Source organism: Syngnathus scovelli, chromosome 22 (genome assembly GCF_024217435.2).
Source record: "Syngnathus scovelli strain Florida chromosome 22, RoL_Ssco_1.2, whole genome shotgun sequence".
Classification (NCBI taxonomy): Eukaryota; Metazoa; Chordata; class Actinopteri; order Syngnathiformes; family Syngnathidae; genus Syngnathus; species Syngnathus scovelli.
The window spans coordinates 6,413,018-6,435,886 of record NC_090868.1 but is presented as its reverse complement, the minus strand read 5'-3'; the positions used below and the strand labels follow the sequence as shown (position 1 = coordinate 6,435,886).

The following is a 22,869-nucleotide window of genomic DNA, read 5'->3' as shown; positions in this document are numbered from 1 at the left end:
TCAAAAGTGTTAGGGAGCTGATCTGAATGAACACCACGTGGATGACGCGCGTACACCGGCTTTTAAGGTGTGGCGGATAAATACAACAAAATAAAATGATACGACCGGCATAACAACAATGATATTGTGGTATAATGTTATGTTTTGTTCACGTCACGAGGTGTGGGAGAGAATCTGGTCCATTTTTTAAAATAAAAGGTCGTTCACAGTTAGATAAATAAAACGAAAATAATGCAAGTTATTTATACTTTCTTATGCGGCCTGGTACCGGTTCGCGGCCTTGGGGTTGGAGACCTCTACAGGATTGCTTCGTTTTCAATCATTGCCACTGACCAATAACAAACCACATTCAAGACCCATGTGACCAACTATAAGCCAATCACAGAGGAAGATCACGCCCTTTCTGGGTCGTTTTCCAAAGTGGGAAGAGCTTCTTTCCACTTTAAACCAGCGCAGCTTTCTGAAACGTAACTTCCTAAAGAGGAGGAATCCATAACTTTTATTACCGCGTGACGCAGTTGTGCACATTTTAACAGCGAAGAACCTGCTTTGCGGAATAGTTCCAGTAAGAGGCGCCAGTTAGCCTCTCTAATTTGGTCCACCACCCTCGAAGTAAGCTAGCCACTTCACTCCGTTTGCTGCCGCAACCTTTTCCCCGTTGTCTTCGCACGCCGACATGCCGGGATACATGGACGACCCGTCGCAGCTCACCAAGGACAAGCTTAAAAGCGAGTTAATGGCTCACAACGTGGAGCTCCCGACTGGTAACCACAATAAAGATGTCTACGTTCAGCTTTATCTGGAGAATTTGACCGCGCAGAACAAAAAGCATGTCGCCGCCGCGACTTTGGACGCCTTCTCGAGTGACGAGGAGCTGCCCCCGCCTGTGGTATCGCGCAGAAGCCGTTCCTCCGGCAAAGTGAGTACTTAGGGGGGGAAGTAGTTGTAAAATCGTTTCTGCTGTTCTTATCGTCTTTTAAATGCTCCTTTGTTTAATTCAAATATAAAGGCACATATTCTACCACCATATGGTGTGAATGCGTTTTTGACTTTTGTACCTCCTAACAAGAAGATAGAGATTTGGATCATCTGTTTTTTTGCTATGAAAAGTCACTTTGCCCTGAATGGCCCATTTGTTGGGCTTAAATTTCATGTCAGCTGTCGTGGCCCTTCTCTAGTGGCGTATGTGAGCGTCCCCCAGAGTTTTAAACATGTTACTTCACTGCTAAAGGTTGTCGAGTTTATATCAGTGGGCATGGGCGCAGAGAACACACGGGAAAGACGGCGACCCACCCAACCCAGACACATAATTTTGCCAAAAGTGAGTTTAATATAGAGTACAACAGACAATTTCCATGGTTACATGCCACATGCATGCTACAGCTAATTGTCCATGGAAGTTGTCGTTCTGAGTCAGGCTCAGAACTTATAAGAATTAACATTGAGGCAGGCCCAAATATTGATTTTTATTAACAATTCATTTCTCTGCCATGGTTTCAAATAAGAATTCTTAAATGGCTTTAGTTAGTTTTACAGTGCGTGACCCGTTTGCACAATAAATTATGAGCCAATGTAAAACAGCTGTAAGCTATTTGGGATTGTTTGAAAATGGAGTCCATTTGTGGTTTTGTGTTGGGTGAAATTGTCAACATTCCTCTGTAATCATCCCACCCGCATTTTTCCCAACTGGAAGACGGGAGCTCACAACTTCTAAAGCCAATGGAGCAGACATTTGTAAACTCAAATTACTATCCAGAAATCACATTTGGGTGTTCTACCATTTTGCCTAAATCATTGGGAACACATTTACATTGAAGTGGAAATATTTTGTTTCGCATTTGTGTCATTTATAGGGCTTTTGAATTTTGAGATTGTTTTTTATAAATATTAATTTACAGGTGTTTTTATTTGTAAATAGCGATGTTCGTATTTGTCACATTTACATGTTTGGAACAGATGTGATGGTAGATGTCGCTTGACAAGATGATTGAACAGTGAACGTGAACTTGCATGTCATACAAGTCTTATTTGGATTTATGTCTATTTGCGGCATTACATTTTTAGAAGACATCTGCAAGTACAGGTAGTAAACCGCATGTTTTTTTTTATTAAACTTGAGATTGATGGGAGATTCGTCTTTTCTTGGGAGTAGCTAGAAAACAAAATTATTATACATCAATTAACATCTTTTTTTCATGTTGTGTTAATTGTCGCAAAGATATTTGTCACTTGCATGTTTTTTTGCTTTGTTTTATTGACGAAATGCTTTAGGCTGAAGCTAATCATAGACTATCGTGCTCCTCCATAATTAAGCGATTTGCCTCTTGCTGCTCTGCTATCCATCATGTGTTACCGGATGCACATATGTTTGCGTGATTATAGGCTGCCGGTATCTGAGGAATGTTCAGCACAAAAATTAATTCCTCAAATTTTTCACATAGCTTGTAAGCAAGCTCAATCACAACAAACCATGTGAGAATGTAAGCAAGAGTTTTCACAGGAAAGTTTTGCGTCTAGAATTAGTGAAGGAGGTAGCGTTAATAAACACAACATGATCAAAATGGGGATTTGGTAACTTGACAAAATATTTTTTGGACATTTTGCATGTTAGACATATCTTGAGTTTAATGGTCCTTGACAACATCCTACAAGAAAAACAGGTTTGGTCTCATCCGTTTTTCACTACAGATAAGCACTTGACCTCGTTTATTTTCTTTGAGCCAAGTTAGCGTCTGCATTGACCAGCAATTGAAAGCATTAAGGTAGAGATTTTACCTTACCATAGTTTGGCATGGATGTAACGATTCATTAAAAAGTCCAGTAGAGATGTAACGATTTATCAAAATTTTATTTAAGGTGCTTAAAATATGCGGGCTGTTTAGAGATGTCAAAATGAATCAAGTAATCGCCTCGAGTTTTATTAGTCGAGTGATCATTTAGAGCCATTTGTCCAAAACTAATGATTCTGATTTTTATAGTCTTTCATGAGAGCAAACTGATCTATCTTTTGGGTTTGATCAAAATAGGACAATTGCAACCATCTGCTTTTAGTTTGGGAAATAATGGCCATCAATCTTATTTGTGTGCTATAACTTTGCTGTTAAGTTTTTAATCACAAAAAAATTGGTTGATATCCAGTATTTTGGATTTTTTTAATGCACTTCAATGCAAATAAAATTGTATGCGATTAATCTAGATCATTCTAAAAATATCTTGATAGTGATAGCCCTACAGATGTTAAAATAAAAGCATCTTTTGGTTAGAAAATGAGTCATTGATTTTGTTTAATTAAAAATAAACAGCTTTTAAAATTTGAATTGAAATCGGAAACTGAAAATTGAATCAAATCGGGGCTGGAGTGAATTGTTACATCCCCAGCACCCAGTTCTAATTCTCAACAAAACCTAGTAAGGCAATGAAGAAGTCAAGCATACACTACAAATACATTTCCAGTATTTGCTCCATGTTACCTCATCCAAGCTGCAATGTGGAGTTGTAGAGGAAAATCTGATGGCGTTTGCGTAGACGTACCCCCATAAAGTTTGCGGGCTGATGTCCAATTATGACCTCAGGTTTTAGTCATGTCTTTGAAAGATAGGGCGTGCTCTTCAGGAGAGGAAACACGAGCTAGTTCTGCCTTCCTCTTTTCCCGCTCTTAGCCAGACTGTTGTAATTACGAAACACTTACCTCGAGCTCAAATCAAGCCTTGTCCGCCCCTGTAAATGCGTGAAGATTGTAAGCCAATCTCCTTGAGTTTGCCTCTCACATTCATTATGATTGTGGAGTGCTAACTGACAAGTTGAACATAAGTTTCTGGAATTCTTCAGATTTTTCTACTAAAAGGGCCATTTTAGGCCGCCCGTGCGTTTTGCGATGCGGTCGACCATGCACAGCTCGACTTTAGTGACCGTGCCACGTGAACACATGAAATACGCCTCCACCGTAAGGTTGAAAGCCATCCAAAGCGGCTTAGGAGCAAAGTTTTTAAAACCTGGTCTGGACAGTGCAGTGACTTCAGAGAAGGAGGGGTAGTAGAGCAGAGTTTGATGGAAACACGAGGCAACATTCTTAAGGAAATGAAGTGCAAACTTGACATTCTTCAGCTGGTTTACACATTGGGTGTGTTATGACTTGACCATGTGCTGACGATTTCGGAGAGCTTGCAAACATCACTCGGGAGACTCGGAGTATGTGGTTTGGTGTGTTGATGAACATTAAGCCAATTGTGTTTTGGTTACGGTTGTTGTCATTCTAATTGGAGCACAACCACACCAGGATGTGCTGACTGGGCCTTGGGCTATGAAAATGCATTGAGGAAGAAATGACAATGACCTCATTTGTTAACCGTGCATACATACTGCTAATTTGTGGGAAATGTGAGTACGGCAATTTTGTATACATGTTCAATTCCTGCGCAATGTGCAAACATTCCTGCGCATTTATTAGCGAGTGAGGCTCAATGAGTAGGGCTGCAACTAAGAATTAATTGAATAATCTATTGTGGATTATTTTGTTGCTGAATGAAAACAAGACATGTAACGTGTTGGAAAATAGACAGAATGCTGATCTTTGTTTTCCAAAATAAATGCAGGTGTTTTATTTTGATTCAGTACAAGGTGGATGACGGAATATAAAAGGTTGAAATGAGGATATCCCAAGAATTTGGACAATTTTAAATTCAAAAATATGTATAAACAATTAATCGATTGACTAATTTAGTAATCAATTAGTTGTTGATTAATCGATTTACCTCCAAACATAATCAATACTGCATTATACAGTGGCCACGGTTTACTTGGAAAGGTAACTTAATTGAAAACTGATTACCCAACTTAAAAATAAACAGTTAAGTCACTGCTTACTTGCGTATCTACATTTGATAATTCAATTTCGTAATCTCTTTAGTAATAGTTACCGAACAATTATTGCACCTCAAATTCCAAGACTTGTGAAACAAAGAGGTACATTTTAATTGATGGAATAATCAAAAGGATAATCAATTCCAAAACGATTAGTTCGTCACACTTCTAGTCTGAACGATCTTTTTTTTTCTCCGATCGGTGGCACATAAGTTTTCAACCTGTGGCCTTGAGGCTGCTGTCTTAACGAGGCAATCTACAGAGTCCAGTTTATCTTATCCAGTTTTTCTTTGAGAATGATGTCTATCTACCAGAAGTTTAACTGATTGGTCGACAATACTAAAAAGCACGATTAAAATAGAAACAGTCTGATTTATATATATAAATCCGCCCTATGTGTATAAGGCGGCTCGGTGGAGTACTGGGTAGCACGTCCGCCTCACAGTTAGGAGGGTGCGGGTTCGATTCCACCTCCGGCCCACCCTGTGTGGAGTTTGCATGTTCTCCCCGGGCCCGCGTGGGTTTTCTCCGGGCACTCCGGTTTCCTCCCACGTCCCAAAAACATGCTCAGTAGGCCGATTGAACACTCCAAATTGGGTGTGAGTGCGAGTGCAAATGGTTGTTTGTCTCTGTGTGCCCTGCGATTGGCTGGCAACCGGTTCAGGGTGTCCCCCGCCTACTGCCAGTTGACGGCTGGGATAGGCTCCAGCACACCCGCGACCCCCGTGGGGACTAAGCGGTTTAGAAAATGGATGGATGGATGGATGATTTATTTAAGATAGATAGATAGATAGATAGATAGATAGATAGATAGATAGATAGATAGATAGATAGATAGATAGATAGATAGATAGATAGATAGATAGATAGATAGATAGATATACTATGCAAATGAACACAAGATGAAGGAGAAGCAGAGCGATATTTCTACGCAGGACAAACAAAACTGTAATGCTTAACATAACTTCAACAAGGAAACAGATTGCGCAATGCTAAATCAAACTACCGTGTTCTTTACAGAAAGCACCCAAGAAGACAGACAAGACTCAACCCAATGAGTTGGACGTGACTACCCTGACCGATGACTACCTGAGGGATGAGCTGCTCAAACATGGAGTCGATGCCGGCCCAATTGTTGGTGAGTCCACGTTTCGCAAACAGTCTGCTTTACCCGTATCGGACACTGGACACTTTTTTGGTATTGCGGTTAACACAAATAATAATTGTTCATATTTAACAACTTTGACCAACTTTTGTTCCAGCATCAACGCGTAAACTGTACGAGAAGAAGCTGCAGAAACTACTTGATGACGGCCCTGCACAGGCGACAGTAACGAAGATAGTGGTCACGGAGATCCAAGTTAATCACAACGGCAACTCTGAATCGGACCTCTATAGCGATAAAGAGGACGGTAAGGCCCTGCACATGACCACTGGTTATTACAGATTCGATTGTTTGTAGAGCCACCATAATTTAAAATTAAGAATAAATAAAAATAAATGTGAAAATGCGCAGCTATAAATATATAAATTCAATTAAACATTTTATATATTTTAATTGAAATTGTCAATTATAATTTTTGATATTTGTTTCTATTTTCACCTAGTTTTGATTTTGGCATTTTTTTTCCAAACATCCAATAACCAAGCCGTAATAAAACCTCGAGAGTATATTTTTGTGTGAGGGGCAATCATTCAAAAAAAATTGTGAAAACTAGCATACATCGCATTGTGTGTTGTATACACGTGTACATTATACATAACATTTTTCCATCCATCCATCTTCTTCCGCTCCCAGAATTGAGTCCGCACATTTTAACCCGAAGTGCCTTACTTCTATATGTATATGCCAATATACAGTACACAATACTTTATATTTACCATAATTTCTTGCACTAATTTCAGTCATGAAAAGCAGCAAAAAAAATCTGGTTTTGTGTATGAAGCCTAACGGTAAATAAACTTCATCCATCCATCCATCCATCTTCTTCCGCTTATCCGGGATCGGGTCGCGGGGGCAGCAGCTTTAGGAGGGACTCCCAGACTTCCCTCTCCCCAGCCACTTCATCCAGCTCATCCCGGGGGATCCCAAGGCGTTCCCAGGCCAGCTGAGAGACATAGTCTCTCCAGCGCGTCCTGGGTCGTCCCCGGGGTCTCCTACCGGTGGGACATGCCCGGAACACCTCCCCAGGGAGGCGTCCAGGAGGCATCCTGATAAGATGCCCGAGCCACCTCATCTGGCTCCTCTCAACGTGGAGGAGTAGCGACTCTACTCCGAGTCTCTCCCGGATGACCGAGCTCCTCACCCTATCGCTAAGGGAGAGCCCGGACATCCTGCGGAGAAAACTCATTTCGGCCGCTTGTATCCGGGATCTCGTTCTTTCGGTCACGACCCATAGCTCGTGACCATAGGTGAGGGTAGGAGCGTAAATCGACCGGTAAATTGAGAGCTTTGCCTTTTGGCTCAGCTCTCTCTTCACCACAACGGACCGGTACAGGGTCCGCATTACTGCCGACGCTGCACCGATCCGCCTGTCGATCTCGCGCTCCATCCTCCCCTCACTCGTGAACAAGACTCCAAGATACTTGAACTCCTCCACTTGGGGCAGGATCTCATCCCCGATCCGGAGAGGGCATTCCACCCTTTTCCGATCGAGGACCATGGACTCGGATTTGGAGGTGCTGACCCTCATCCCGACCGCTTCACACTCGGCTGCGAACCGTTCCAGCGAGAGCTGGAGATCACGGCCTGAAGAAGCCAACAGCACCACGTCATCTGCAAAAAGCAGAGACGCGATGCTGAGGTCCCCAAACCGGACCCCCTCAACGCCTCGGCTGCGCCTAGAAATTCTGTCCATAAAAATTATGAACAGAATCGGTGACAAAGGGCAGCCTTGGCGGAGTCCAACCCTCACTGGGAACGAATCCGACTTACTGCCGGAAATGCGGACCAGACTCTGGCATCGGTGATACAGGGACCGAACCGCCCTTATCAGTTGGCTCGGCACCCCGTACTCCCGAAGCACCCTCCACAGAACCTCCCGAGGGACACGGTCGAACGCCTTCTCCAAGTCCACAAAACGCATGTGGACTGGTTGGGCGAACTCCCATGCACTCTCGAGGATCCTGCCGAGGGTGTAGAGCTGGTCCACTGTTCCACGGCCAGGACGAAAGCCACACTGTTCCTCCTGAATCCGAGGTTCGACCTCCCGACGGACCCTCCTCTCTAGCACCCCTGAATAGACCTTACCAGGGAGGCTGAGGAGTGTGATTCCCCTGTAATTGGAACACACCCTCCGGTCCCCCTTCTTAAAGAGGGGAACCACCACCCCAGTCTGCCAATCCAGAGGCACTGTCCCCGATGTCCACGCAACGTTGTAGAGGCGTGTCAGCCATGACAGCCCCACAACATCCAGAGCCTTTAAGAACACCGGGCGGATCTCATCCACCCCCGGGGCCTTGCCACCGAGGAGTTTTTTAACTACCTCAGTGACTTCGACCCCAGAGATTGGAGAATCCGCCTCAGAGTCTCCAGGCCCTGCTTCCTCAATGGAAGGCGTGTAGGTGGAATTGAGGAGGTCTTCGAAGTATTCTCCCCACCGACTCACGACGTCCCGAGTCGAGGTCAGCAGCACGCCATCCCCACTGTAAACAGTGTTGACGTTGCACTGCTTCCCCCTCCTGAGACGCCGGATGGTGGACCAGAATTTCCTCGAAGCCGTCCGAAAGTCATTCTCCATGGCCTCACCAAACTCCTCCCACGCCCGGGTTTTTGCCCCAGCAACCGCCGAAGCCGCGTTCCGCTTGGCCATCCGGTACCTGTCAGCTGCCTCCGGAGTCCCGCAGGCCAAAACGGCCCGATAGGACTCCTTCTTCAGCTTGACGGCATCCCTTACCGCCGGTGTCCACCAGCGGGTTCGGGGATTGCCGCCACGACAGGCACCAACGACCTTACGGCCACAGCTCCGGTCGGCCGCCTCAACAATGGAGGCGCGGAACATGGTCCACTCAGACTCAATGTCCCCCGCCTCCCCCGGGACGTGGGAAAAGCTCTGCCGGAGGTGGGAGTTGAAACTCTTCCTGACAGGAGATTCTGCCAGACGTTCCCAGCAGACCCTCACAGAGCGTTTGGGTCTGCCAGGTCGGACCGGCATCTTCCCCCACCATCGGAGCCAACCCACCACCAGGTGGTGATCAGTTGACAGCTCCGCCCATCTCTTCACCCGAGTGTCCAAAACATGCGGCGGCAAATCCGATGACACGACTACAAAGTCGATCATCGAACTGCGGCCTAGGGTGTCCTGGTGCCAAGTGCACACATGGACACCCTTATGCTTGAACATGGTGTTCATTATTGAAAATCCATGTCGAGCACAGAAGTCCAACAATAGAACACCGCTCGGGTTCAGATCGGGGGGGCCGTTCCTCCCAATCACGCCCTTCCAGGTCTCACTGTCATTGCCCACGTGAGCATTGAAGTCACCCAGTAGAACGATGGAGTCCCCAGAAGGAGCGCTCTCCAGCACTTCCTCCAGGGACCCCAAGAAGGGTGGGTACTCTGAGCTGCTGTTTGGTGCATAGACACAAACAACAGTCAGGACCCGTCCCCCCACCCGAAGGCGGAGGGAGGCTACCCTCTCGTTCACCGGGGTGAACCCCAATGTGCAGGCGCCCAGCCGGGGGGCAATAAGTATACCCACACCTGCTCGACGCCTCTCACCGTGGGCAACTCCAGAGTGGAAGAGAGTCCAGCCCCTCTCGAGAGGGCTTGTACCGGAACCCAAACTGTGCGTGGAGGCTAGTCCGACTATATCTAGTCGGAATTTTTCTGCCTCGCACACCAGCTCGGGCTCCTTTCCAGCCAGAGAGGTGACATTCCATGTCCCAAGAGCCAGCTTCTGCAGCCGGGGATCAGACCGCCAAGGTCCCTGCCTTTGGCTGCCGCCCAGCACACATTGCACCCGACCCCTTTGGCCCCTCCCACAGGTGGTGAGCCCATGGGAAGGGGGACCCACGTTTCCTTTTCGGGCTATGCCCGGCCGGGCCCCATGGGCGAAGGCCCGGCCACCAGACGCTCGCCTTCGAGCCCTGCCTCCAGGCCTGGCTCCAGAGGGAGGCCCCGGTGACCCGCGTCCGGGCGAGGGAAAACGAAGTCCATTTATTTCAATCGTCATAAGGGGCTTCTGTGAGCCGTGCTTTGTCTGGCCCCTCACCTAGGACCCGTTTGCCATGGATGACCCTACCAGGGGCATGAAGCCCCCGACAACATGGCTCCTAGGATCATAAGGGCACGCAAACCCCTCCACCACGATAAGGTGACGACTCACGGAGGGGACATAACATTTTTATAAATTATAAAAGAAAAAAAAAGAGGGGTGTATTAATGTGGCTTCAAGTATAAGGGTTAATAGACTGGCTCTCACATGGCGTGCTGTTTTTAGATGTTACAGCAGAACGGGAGCCTGAGCCAGTGGCTGAGCTCGAACCAGTTCCAGTGGTGGAGAGGCCAGTCATGAGCCGAGGGAAGACGCCAGTCACTACTCGCACTCGCAGCAGCGAGCACAAGACTGTAAGTCGCTCCTCACGAGTTCCTTGCTTTTATTTCTTTGTGCTCTTAAGTCGTTGGCAAAGTTGAAGTCCTGTCACCAGAAGTGTTTTGCCATCAATGATATGGGCAAGGTGGGGATGGGACACAGCTGGGTTTTATTAGAATTTAACCTCACACTGGAGAGGAAGTGTGTGTGCGTGGGGGGGTGTTAATGCTCGAGTACAGTGCAGTCACTCCCAGTATCAAGTGAGGCTGCTTGTTTTTTTTTTTCTGCATGTCAGACTCAAAGCACATGACGTGGATTAGCCGTTTCCACGGCATAGCAGATTCTTTTCATGGCTGACTTTTCACTAACCCCGATGTCTGCTTTTGATATCGGTGCGCTTTTTTCCGGGTTGCCCACCTTTCATTGTGCAGAACTGCTTTTATTTTATCGTCGTAACATTCGTCTCATTTTATTCTTTCTAGCAACGGAGCGTGACCGTGTTCTTGTTTTTGTTTACCGATTTTGGCAAAGCAGCTCTTCCTGCTCACATAACCTGTTCGAATCAAACGAAAATTGAAATATTGAATGAAACATATGTTTATGCCATGTTTTTATGATGCCGTTTTGGGTGAAATCACTTGGAGCCTCTGACTAAAAGTGTTAGCAAAGTTTTCCGCTACCAGAGTGCATCGTCAAACTCTGTTGGCTGACAGATGGCAGTAAAGGATACTTGGATGATAACATACAGTACATATTCAAAGTATGTATAACAAAGTTTGGATTTAGTTTTCCTTTTAGGTTTAAGTTGTGAAAAAGAACATTAAGCACACGCTGAACTTTCCCTCCCCCCACCACCTTCTGTTTTGAAACCCGTTTAGTTCCACCATAAACAAGTGGCAACCGAGATGCTTCTCAACACAGCTCTGCTTGAGGTCAGCTTTGTTTGTTTGTTTGGTTGTTTTTATCACATAATATTTCACATTTTTGCCTTCGTTGATGCTGGTCTTTTAGGCCGCTGAGCCACGACATGGACCGATGTTGGAAAACAGTTTAACTTTGACACCAGCATTTAGGGTGCATTGCACTTAGATTTGACTACTTCTACTCTGAATTTTTTTTGGATTGGATTTACTCAATTTTACTCAAAGCCATGCACTTCTCAAGTGGTTGCATGAAAGAAAATAATCTGCATCCAGATCATCTTTTTTTAAGTCGAGTCTACCTGGGGTTGTCACTATCGAATATTTTTAGAATCGATTATTCCATCAATTAATTGGATACAATTTTATTTTGCATGAAAGTGTATTACAAAAACACCCCCTCCCATTTACTGTTTATTTGGTATTTTTTTTAGCGATTAAAAACAATAAATAACAAACAGTTTCACATGAGTGATTAATATACTCACCGTACTTTTTAAAGATGAATCAGTTACTCGTGCGGTTATTATTTTCTGTAGTAGAAGCAGATTTTTGCAAGTGTCTTGTTTTCATTACACACAATAAAAATCTGTTCATGAATGACTACAGAAGTTAATGAATAATTAATGTTGAGAGGCTGATATTAAATGATTTGGACAAATCTAAGGTTTAAAAAAAAGTGGCTTCAAAGCATTACTCTATTATTAAGAGTTGTCGATTAATTTGATAATCCATTACTTGTCAATTAATCGATTAATTTTGAATGCTCCAGGGCGTCAAACTAATTTTTGTCGCGGGCCGCATTGTAGTCATAGTTTCCCTCGGAGGGCCATTATTATTATTATTATTATTATCAACGCCTTATATTATTTACAGTATAGGCAACACGACAAACTGACGAATAACTAATTTTTAAATCAGAGATTAGTAAAAACTGTTCAAATAGTTTAAAAAGATAAATGGTAGTAAAAATGATAAGCAATATCTCTATTTTTAAAAAGTGAAGACAATTTGTAATGAGACAAAGTTGATGCAAAATTTGTCTTTGCGGGCCACACAAAATGATGTAGAGGGCCGTATGGGGGGGGGGGGGCTTGAGAGTGACACCTATGCTCTACTACACTATATCTACTTAAATGTATCTGGATGTGGATAATTTTATTTTGTACAATTGAATTGAATGAATTCAACACCATCTTTTCCCAGTGTGCTTCCATTGACGTTCTCTAATATCGCACTGTGCTTAATTCAGCGGCGACCTGAGGAACAAAGCCCTCTGCCAGCTACCAAGCAATCAAGGCCGTTCTCCCCTTGTATTTACAAATCAAAAGCTGACCCTGTTACTTTGAGACCTGTTTGCGATATTTCACCTATTAGAAATGAGGACACCCATTGGTGGCTGGAATCCAAGGTTGGCAGTTGGGATTTCAGGGTTACTGTACTTTTGAATGTGGACAACTGTGGTGGCCCTGTTGCTTTACGCACTGTATTATATTTCCTCCACACGTGACACGTAAAAGCTAAACTGGTCCATTTGGGCGGTGAAGCCACTCTTGCATGCCAGATGGTTGGTTACGGTGAATATATGTAACAGTGCTTTTTCACACACAATTGTTGAGTTTCTGTCGGGGCAGTTGTCGGACAGCCGGCAGGGTTAAACATCACAATCACATACACAGTTTTTCAGCAGGAGGTGTTTGGGTCACCAGATGACCCGCAGCATAACAGACAGAAGAAAATCACAAGCTTCCTGGCCAAATGCAGCCCTGTGAAGACGCACGGTGGCGTAGTGAAACAGGTGTGCAGTCAGACCAGGTTTTTTTGCGGTGGTCACCCAGTGGAGTATTAAAGGTTTCGAGGGGGGTGTCATTTGTTAACTTAGCCATGCACTTCCTGGTGATTTGTGCATTTTAATGTGGAAAATAAGCACAGCATATTCATCAGGTTGATGACCTCTGTTCACCATTATTCAAACATAAATGAATGAATGTGTTTGTTCAGGTGGAGAAGATAGCAGCCAGTGAGCAAACCCCCAAAGTGGACAAGAAAGATATCCTTGAAGAGCTCTTTGCCAATGATGTCAGTAGTCCAACAGGAATCACGTAAGTAGTCGAGTACAAAACACTTTGATGTGTATCCTACCTAGCTGTCAATATTAGCATAGTATTTGAATGCCTTTCCTGCCTTAATACCTCCAAATTATCAAGCGAAGAACCAGAAATCAGTTCCTTTTTTTCTTAGGGCGACTTGTAGACGGCCAATTCGAGGAGCTGCCGGGCGCCCAGTGATCCCCAGCGATCTGTGGAATGTTGAAAACTCTCTTCTTTTCTCTCCCAAAACTACAAAAACCATCAATAACACCACCTCCTCTTCCTACACAGAGAGCCGTGTTATCAACAGAGTCAACAGCTTGCCAAACTCCTCAAAACCTTTGTCAGGCACATCTGTACTTGTGTCTGCAGCGCCTTCGAATGGTCTTACTAAGGTAGTGCGCCCAGGCATAGCTCTGTGGAAGAAGGTCCTCCTCCTGGCAATTGTGGGTGCTTTTTTGTTCTTTATTTACCAGGCCATGGAAACCAATACCATCAACCCTTTTTCAGCAGCTGAGTCCAAGGTAGCCGCCGGCAGCCAAGCATAGAGCTTGTAGGGAAGGTAGTTTGGGAGGACTGTTTACTCATAACATTATAAATTTATGTGAATCACCATTAGTCTTTTTTTTTTTTTTTTTTAACATAAGTGGTCTGAAATGGTCACTGTCCACATTGTTTCCCCTCCCCCCCACCCCCCTTCTCACTGGATGTTGAACCACCCTGAGATCACAACAAAGCCAGACACATACAAAAACCCCAAATACCATAGAAGATGTGGACTCACTAATACTGTATTTTATCTTTTTTTGTTATTCTTAACATGCATGGTGTGATTGAACTTTGTTGAGAGATTGTTTCTCACACTTGCTTTTGAGTGCGAGTCTTATTAGTCGTAGCCTTGGGGTTTTATTTTGTACATGAGCCAGCTTTGTAGGCTTATTATCCAAACACAGTTTAAGCTTTATAAATGTTTTTCTGAAATGTTCTCTTTATAATAAATGTCTTACTGCATTCTACTTAATTATGCATTTGTGTCCCAGTTGTTGACATGCAGTATTGAATTTACCAAATAAAGAATAAAACTGTGACTGTTGAAAGTGCTTTTTATTTTGTAACATTAAACTAATTTTTTAAGGTTTGGTCACTTTGTAATTATGTAAAAATGTAGGCTTGCACTTTTGGTATGTTAAGTTCGGCATATAAACGCATAGTGACATGTTGATACTGAGTTGACACTGAACACAGTGGCATACTGTTGGCTGGAGGACTTAGCTGCTCATCTTTGAGAAGGACAAGCTTTTGATGTCATTTGGACCTTGAGTAGTAGAACACATCTTTAATGTTCTTATTGTTTATTTATTTATTCATATCGTTGGCCATTCACCAACCACCAGTCTCAGAGTGCAAGTGGATTGTCACATGGCTACATGTCATGTTAGCAGGCTTGTTTATGCCACATACCATGCATAACAGCAATGGGTTGATGAAATGATGGTTTGAACCTGAACCTTTTTGCTGGTATCTCTGAACAAAATTATTCGTGTAAATACATGATGTAAACATGGACAAAACCTAAAAGTTACGTTGTTGTTTTGCTACATACATCACGTTAGCAGGCTTGTTTATGCCACATACCATGCATAACAGCAATGGGTTGATGAAATGATTGTTTGAACCTGAACCTTTTTGCTGGTATCTCTGGACAAAGTTATTTGTGTAAATACAAGATATAAACATGAACAAAGCTTAAAGGTTATGTTGTTGTTTTGTTGTGCGCGCACTAAACTACAACTAAAATTTGTTTGCTCTCTGAGCAACTAGATGTCATTTTTAGTCAAGTTGCAAAATGGCCGCTCCTGAGATGGTTAAACACGGGTAAATTTCGCTGCTTAATTTATATTCTACAAACGTAATATTAATCGGAATATCGTGTTTAAACTGGTAGGGGAGCAGATTGTAAAGAAATGTTTGAGTTGACGTCCCCTTTAAAAGACCTCGAGCTGGTGTAATGTTTTCCTTACCGCTAGGTAGACTCAAGTATTATTGCATCCAAACTGCAGCGTAGAGAAAGTCGATAACCCTCCCACAGGACGAACTGTGACGTCACGAAAGGACAAAGCCCTACCGGAGGTCGTTCTCTCTCTCTTGGAGCAGCCGGTTTGCAGCTGAGCGGAGACGCCATCTTAAGACGCACATCAAGTAAGTTACATTAATCGTTTTAAAAGCAACTGCGTGAAATATCAAGATTATAATGTTTGGTTGGCATCTCCTGACATGTCACCACCTTCAAAAGATAAGCTACTGCTTTTATTTACGTGGGTGGCACAGGGCAACCATTCCACCTTGTAGCGGTCAAGTTAGCATTGCAGTGTAGCATACAAGCTAGGACATGAATGTATGTGACCGGGCAGGTAGATTTAAGTCATTTAACGACATAAACGTCACCAAGTGGAATAGTTTAGTGTTCTTTGAACATCACTGATGAAATTAATAATATTATTTCACATTACATAAAGTTCATTCGTGCATGCTGCTCGGTGGGGGGTGGGTAGCTTCAACCCAATCATAGCAAACCTGTTGCTCATTGCAGCGCAGCTCCGCGGACGGGCAGGACCACCAGCATGTATCCCTCGACTTTGACGCAGCTGGCCCGGGCCAATCCATTCAGCGCCCCCCTGTTCGCGCTCCAGAAAGTGGAGGAACCTCAGCAGAGTGCACAGAGGACACGCCGACTGGCGGCAGCCGCTACGGCAGACGGTAACGACCTACTCCCCCCCCCCCAGGCCGTCTTCTAAACTCTCGTTGTCGGCCTTGGCTTAGCCAACCGTTTTTATCACATTGCTCCTTAATCGTGGACCTTGTTTATTTTTACTTGCTAGTATTTGTGTAATGCATATCAACATTTCTTAATAGGTGCTCATAGGCAGCATGCGTATTCAGGCCTTTGCTAAAGCTAAACTGCTAATGTAGGACAAGGAAGGGCACACAATCTCCCTTTCATATAGTGTCAAAAAAGGGTGTGGGATGACATTATGACAACGTTGCATTCATTCTATAGTAACCAAATTGTAAGCGCTGTAGTCAAATGAGAACAAATTGTCCTGGCATTTGGATATAGGCCTGGTTGTAAAAGCAGTACAGTTTTAAGGTAAGATCTATATATTTTGTCTAAACAAAATAAAATAAAAGGCTAGTACAGTGTCCCAATCAATTTTTTGGAGGACTGTAGCAACTTTTCAAAGACTTTGTCAAGAATATTGATGTTATTATCTTTGACTTGGATGAATAATCAAGTTGGAAGTCTCAGCTTTGTTTTCTGACAACACCGTTGCCCTTTGCTTTTGCAGGTCATTTCTAAATTCTACTAAGTTTGTAAATTATTTTTCATTACGGCCTTTTAGTTTATCAGACCAACCGGTTGGTTTGTTAGTGATTTTGTTAGGTTTTTTTTTTTTTTTTTTTTTGTGTAATATCATATATTTATGGATTTTTTTCCCCCTTTTTAAATCTAACCTGTTCCTTCAGAGGGAGACAGTTGTGAATTTGGCTCTCGGAAGTATTTCGTCCTGTGTGGCTTTGGTGGGATTCTGAGCTGTGGCACCACACACACAGCAGTTGTTCCCCTCGATCTGGTCAAATGCCGAATGCAGGTCTGTTCCCCCCCCCTTCAGCTCAGTTTTTGTACTCCATCCGTGACGTTTTTTTTTTTTTTTTTAAGTTTCGAATTTGCATGTAAAAATGCATATAATCCAGTTTTGAAATCTCCACCCCTGCCCCTGGCATGCATATTGGAGTGATCATTCGATGGCTGCATGCCTCGTACCTCATTGATTGTCTACGCCCACTGCACGCACGTGGTGTCAGTGTAGGTTAAGGTAACTATGAGGCTGATATAATCATTGACTGGAAAGAACTTTTTTTCCAGTCAATTTTGAATGCGAAATAATGGATTATATTTTTCCTGAGGTGACATTTCTTTGCATAGTCTCTAACCCGCCAGGTAAGACTGATTTGAAAGGTGAAAATACATCTGCTGAATACAATTATTCCATGTCACATTGTTATAATTCAAGAAATTGCTTCAATGTGAATTTGATTATTGTTGGTGAGGAAAACACAAACTTCTTTGACCACACTGATTGGTTGCACATATTCTGTTAGAGATTTGCTCACTCCAACTTATTTTGCAAGAACCACACGGTAGACAAGCAAGTTCTTTTAGACACCTGCAGGTGGAGAGTTCACTCGTTGAAGGAATGAAGTCTGAAAGGTCTCCTTCCTGCAAGGGCATATTTATTAGGAGGAACAGAGTGGGGGTGAGAGTGGGGGTCAGAGTAGACAAATGGCCGAAGCCCCTGGCTGATCAAAGCACAGCAGGGGGTCCTTCACGATGTTGTGTGAACTAAACAACTTTGATTGCTTCCTCTGCAGCTAGTCACTTTGTTCTACTACTTTTGTTAAGACAGGACAGGCGAGTTTAAGTATTACAGGTTACATTCCAACATAATCATAGGATCAAGATAACCTGGAAAACCCTAACATATTCCACAATGGATATGGGCGTAATAACAAATTTGTGTATTGACTAATATGCAATTTGGCATTAATTGTTAATTAAGTCAGAAACCTTCTGAGGTATCCTCGTGCACTTGTAAACTTCTAAAATATCAATGTGGTCCATTGAAGTTCATACCAAAATCACTTGTCAATGAGATTTTTTGTGGTCCAACAAATAAATGATGGCATGTTTGAGACAGCCACATTAAATGGAAGAGTCCCGTTTGAAAATGAATTGAAACTATAATCTGCCTTTTCCACTGTCTGGTACCTGATTAACCTGATGCGACTCGTACTTTCTGTGTCCAAGTGTCCCAACTAGGCATGGACCGATATCAAATTTTGACAGTATGATAACTGAACAAAAATGTCAGTGCTCTCGAATAGCCAATTGTCAAATATTTGCGAAAAATCAAACTGCCACCATCAAGCACAATCTATTTTAACTTAAAATATATATATATATATATTATTTTATTATTTTAGTATTCCCCCCCCACCTCTTCTATGCGTGACTCACCCTACTCCTCTGCTCACCCAAAATAAAAGTTGATCTCGAAAGTAAATTGCAGCTCATCAACACCAAAGTAATCACATGGAAAACAACCTCCCAGACTAGTGCTTACAGTCGGCCCCCTCTAGGCCACACCCCCAATCTCATTCAAATTAGCCTCCTCAAAAGTGGATACTCTACTGCAATAACTTAAGGTATGTCCAGTCGAGTCACTACTGCACAGTGGAAAGGTGCAAATACAGTTAACAGATCCACAACGATTTGTGGTTCTTTTTATACAATACTGAAAACTCTTCCCTTATGTGGCCCTGAATTGGTGTTGTTTTGATTCCTTTTGTGTTTTGCATGTGACCCTTGCATGTTGCACGTATGTTGTCCCCTTCTACCACAGATGAGTTTAGCTGTGAGTTTGGCTCCTCAAAGTACTACGCCCTGTGTGGCTTTGGGGGCATCCTGAGCTGCGGCCTCACACACACGGCGGTAGTACCCCTCGACCTTGTCAAGTGTCGTCTGCAGGTTTGTATGGAAGAATCTACCCTCAGTAGTGGCTGCAATTTGCCAGAAGACACTCCAAACTCATGGTTTAGTGCCAGATTAGAGCTGTGATGAAACAGTAAACCATATTCATAATAAATATTTATTGATTTGAAATCCCCCTCTAAATTACAGCCACCATTTAGAAGCAATTGAAAGTACTTGCCAAATTGCAGGGTGGTGAAATTGGATCAGGAAATGCAACGCTATGGTCCTTACTGGGGTGCTTCTGTTTTTTTAGGTGAACCCCGACAAGTACAAGAGCATCGGCAATGGCTTTTCCGTCACTGTGAGGGAGGACGGTGTTCGAGGCTTGGCCAAGGGCTGGGCGCCGACCTTCATCGGCTACTCCATGCAGGGCCTCTGCAAGTTTGGCTTCTATGAAGTGTTCAAGATCTTTTACAGTGACCTTCTTGGAGAGGTTTGCCCAACGTCGTAAAGCAGGGGTGTCAAACTAACTTTTGTTGCAGTCCTCATCATAGCCATAGATTCTTTCCGAGAGCCATTATAAATGTCAACCCTAATGAATGTATGAACGACTGTCAACCCAAATAAATGTATGAATGTCTACTAGTATAGTCTTCACAACAAACTGATGATTAACTAGTTTTGAAATCAGACATGAGTAAAAACTGTTCAGTTTTTTTAAAATATGAACAGTAATAAAACTTGCTGGGAACGTCTCTATTAGTGAAGACAATTTGTAATTTTAGTTTTGACACAGTCGATGCAGAATTTGTCTTGGCGGGCCAAATATAATTAATTACAATGTGGGCCAGATTTGGTCCGCAGGGCTGAGTTTGACACCACTGTCCTAAAATCTGTTAGAAAAACAACCAGGTTTGTACTTAGGTTTCTATTTTTGGTGATCTTGCAAAACAGGAGAACACCTACATGTGGAGAACATCTCTGTACCTCGCTGCCTCAGCCAGCGCTGAGTTCTTCGCTGACATTGCTCTGGCTCCTATGGAGGCTGTCAAAGTGCGCATCCAGACCCAGCCGGGTTACGCCAACACCCTCCGGGAGTGCGTTCCCAAGATGTACGCTGAGGAGGGTCTCTGGGCGTAAGTGAGCCAACTGCTTTTTGACCATTTGACCACACGTTCCTTAGATCCACCTCTGGGGGGTACTCTGCTCTCAGCGGATGCCCTCAGCAGCTTTCTGGCTGTACAGTTGGAGGTGCTTGAGTCATTGGCGTGTGAGAGCAGTCTACCTGTTTCTCGGGTCACCTGCACCACTGGGAGCCCTGTTCTGTAAAAACAGGAAATCAACCAGTGTTGCTAGCCAGGGGAATGGACATTTGGACTTGCTTGCATTGAAACAAAATTACTGTGGAGTCTCACGTCTTGCTCAAATCTCCAACCTTGTAGTTTCTACAAGGGGGTGGTACCGTTGTGGATGAGGCAGATTCCGTACACCATGATGAAATTTGCCTGCTTTGAGCGCACCGTGGAAATGCTCTACAAGCATGTCGTCCCCAAGCCCCGCAGCGAGTGCAGCAAATCCGAGCAGCTGGTGGTCACTTTTGTGGCCGGTTACATCGGTAAGTACAGCGTGGGATGGCATCGTAGGGCTTTAAATAAAGTTTTTTGAGTTTAAATAGATTTAAGAAAATAAAATATTGTTATGCCTCACTGTGGCACATATTGGTTTATTAATTAAGAATGGTCTTGGTCTGGTACCGGTACTCACAATGTTGGGCTGATACCAGTAACGAGCACTCTATTGTGGCCACGTTTTCAATCAGGTTCTAAGAAATAGAAAATTAAAATTCGTGCAATTTTAAGGAAAAGTGCTATTCTGGGATACATAGTAGGTCGTTCTTTAAAATTTATGAACTCGTGGTATCAGTGCTTGCTCATCATTGCTACTCAAGAGCTGAGTACTCAAACTAGCATCGGACAGCGAAGACATGGCATTGAAAATCCCTGCTATTAATTTTACATTTGTTGGTAAATTAATGGTAAAGTACACCAAAGCCATTAGGTCGACAAATTCTCTTCATTGGCTCAATGTTCTGCTGGCCATGTTTGGTTTGACGAACAGCAAGTTTGTTGTTTTATTGCCGTGATTAAGGCTGACAGTAACCGGTCATTACCTCAAATAATGACATTTGAACAAATAGTAAAACGATTGACTCTTTGCTACTGTCCAGCCAATGACAAATATGATTTATATCAAGAATAGAGGATGGGTTTTTAAAAAAAAAAAATTTTTTTGAATCCAGTTGCAGTAATTAAAGTGATTTCTATCTCTCTGCGTACAGCTGGTGTGTTTTGCGCCATCGTGTCCCACCCTGCTGATTCTGTGGTGTCTGTGCTGAACAAGGAGAAGGGAAGCACTGCTGTCCAGGTCCTCAAGAAGCTCGGTCCCAAAGGTGGGTTTCAAGGATTTAAACAGGGTTTGAGCGACAGTACACGCTCCTTAGATCCACCTCTAGAGGGCGCTGTGCTCTTGAGCTAAGCCTCTCTGCAGCTTTGCGGCTGTACAATTGGAGGTGCTTGAGTCATTGGCGTGTTAGAGCAGTCTACCTGTTCCCCGGCTTACCTGCACCCCTGGCAACCCTGTCCTCAATAAGGCAGGGCATCTCCCAGTGTTGCTAGCTTGGTGGACGGACAACTATTAAGTGTATCTGTCAAAGGCCTTCATAGAAGTTGTGTTCAAGTAGAATATAACTGATTTGCAGAAATTTGTCACCAGAATATTTGTGTATTTTGTTGTGCTTCTCATTTTGTGCAGGTGTGTGGAAGGGTTTGGTTGCCCGTATCATCATGATCGGTACTTTGACAGCACTGCAGTGGTTCATCTACGATTCAGTCAAGGTCTACTTCCGTCTGCCCCGCCCCCCTCCCCCTGAGATGCCCGAGTCCCTGAAGAAGAAGCTCGGCATAGAGTAATAGCATCACGGCCACCATTATGAGATGGCAATCAACAGATGACAACTAATTTCTCAACTTGCAGTCAGTGCGCACAGCATTTTTATATATTTATGCCCTCAGTCCAGCTGTTTCAATGAATGGGGCTGTAACTATCCTGTATATTTAACATACAAAATTATGTAATAAAAAGAACCTGTTGTTGATCTTTAGTCACCAAAAAAGATGGAAAAAGAATATTTCTTTGCTGTGCAGCACTTGTCATTTTATTTTGCTCCTGTGATTTGAGAATGGAAATTAAACACACTTCCTGGGGAATGTTCAATATTTTTTTTCCCATACAAATTTGCAACAAAACAGAATTTTAGTTTGCACCTGTGATTTGAGAATGGCAATTAAAAACACTTCCTGGGGAATGTTAAAAAAAAAATTCATACAAAATTGCAACAAAACTGAATTTGCTTATTTATATTTGCAAACTAACACATTTAAGCTCATACCAAACCAGCCAGGATAATGTGCCTGCGTTTTGGGCTTTGAGCACATTATCATACTTGATCTATGAATCTACTAATGATATACGTCATAGCTTTGTACATATCAATGCAATTTATTTACTACATTATAAGCTTAATGATGGAGCTCTGACTAAATCATCAAATTCGTAATATTTACTCACAAAGGCGATAATGGACATGCAAATATGAAAATCAAATAGCACTACAGCTAAACGGATGGATTTTTCTGCCTAACTCCTATTGCTTAAACACAATATAAACCAGATTAACATGTTTACACAAGTGGATGCACATAGAACAGAATAGAATTGTTCATGTTCCCCTGAAAAGTACAGTAATTTTAATTATTTGGTAATGCTATGTCAAACATGCTTCTCTCCACGACTTGTTATGCTTCCCGTACAGCTGACCAGTGGGTAGCGCTGTATGGAATGACATACTAGCCTTTCTATGTGCCACTTTTATA

At 43.3% G+C, this 22,869-nt stretch overlaps 2 protein-coding genes and 2 non-coding genes across 10 annotated transcripts; all 4 read left to right on the top strand.

The window, feature by feature from the left end:
* Positions 1-415: 415 nt before the first annotated feature.
* tmpoa (thymopoietin a) lies at positions 416-14,501 on the top strand. Of its 6 annotated transcripts, none has more exons than XM_049760617.1 (8): positions 416-919; positions 5,881-5,998; positions 6,123-6,272; positions 10,302-10,429; positions 11,273-11,326; positions 13,005-13,112; positions 13,316-13,416; positions 13,556-14,501. In XM_049760617.1, exons 1-8 carry the CDS (start codon positions 677-679, stop codon positions 13,950-13,952), a joined length of 1,299 nt encoding a protein of 432 aa, XP_049616574.1. In that variant the 5' UTR covers positions 416-676; the 3' UTR covers positions 13,953-14,501. The 6 variants fall into 6 exon arrangements, with proteins under 6 accessions (XP_049616574.1, XP_049616573.1, XP_049616576.1 ...); XM_049760616.1 differs by having other exon boundaries at positions 13,002-13,112; XM_049760619.1 differs by lacking the exon at positions 11,273-11,326 and having other exon boundaries at positions 417-919.
* Positions 14,502-15,444: 943 nt separating this feature from the next.
* slc25a3a (solute carrier family 25 member 3a) lies at positions 15,445-22,203 on the top strand. 2 transcript variants are annotated; one of them, XM_049760629.2, is made up of 8 exons: positions 15,445-15,603; positions 15,995-16,161; positions 18,867-18,991; positions 19,251-19,430; positions 19,892-20,073; positions 20,380-20,552; positions 21,276-21,386; positions 21,749-22,203. In XM_049760629.2, the coding sequence occupies exons 2-8, from the start codon at positions 16,026-16,028 to the stop codon at positions 21,904-21,906; spliced, it is 1,065 nt and encodes a 354-aa protein (XP_049616586.1). In that variant the 5' UTR covers positions 15,445-15,603; positions 15,995-16,025; the 3' UTR covers positions 21,907-22,203. The 2 variants fall into 2 exon arrangements, with proteins under 2 accessions (XP_049616586.1, XP_049616587.1); XM_049760630.1 differs by lacking the exon at positions 18,867-18,991 and adding an exon at positions 16,930-17,054.
* Positions 20,107-20,310, top strand: LOC125992563 (small nucleolar RNA SNORA53). The gene has a single exon (XR_007489670.1). It is a non-coding gene; the product is annotated as a small nucleolar RNA SNORA53 (small nucleolar RNA).
* Positions 21,424-21,629, top strand: LOC125992564 (small nucleolar RNA SNORA53). Its single transcript, XR_007489671.1, has one exon. It is a non-coding gene; the product is annotated as a small nucleolar RNA SNORA53 (small nucleolar RNA).
* Positions 22,204-22,869: the final 666 nt, after the last annotated feature.

Coding starts and splice junctions, on each gene's coding strand:
- tmpoa (XM_049760616.1), top strand. CDS start 677: ATGCCGGGATACATGGACGACCCGTCGCAGCTCACCAAGGACAAGCTT. Junction 920..5,880: donor GAAGCCGTTCCTCCGGCAAA/GTGAGTACTTAG, acceptor TGTTCTTTACAG/AAAGCACCCAAGAAGACAGA. Junction 11,327..13,001: donor TCAACACAGCTCTGCTTGAG/GTCAGCTTTGTT, acceptor ACAGTTTTTCAG/CAGGAGGTGTTTGGGTCACC.
- slc25a3a (XM_049760629.2), top strand. CDS start 16,026: ATGTATCCCTCGACTTTGACGCAGCTGGCCCGGGCCAATCCATTCAGC. Junction 19,431..19,891: donor ACAGTGACCTTCTTGGAGAG/GTTTGCCCAACG, acceptor CTTGCAAAACAG/GAGAACACCTACATGTGGAG. Junction 21,387..21,748: donor CAAGAAGCTCGGTCCCAAAG/GTGGGTTTCAAG, acceptor CATTTTGTGCAG/GTGTGTGGAAGGGTTTGGTT.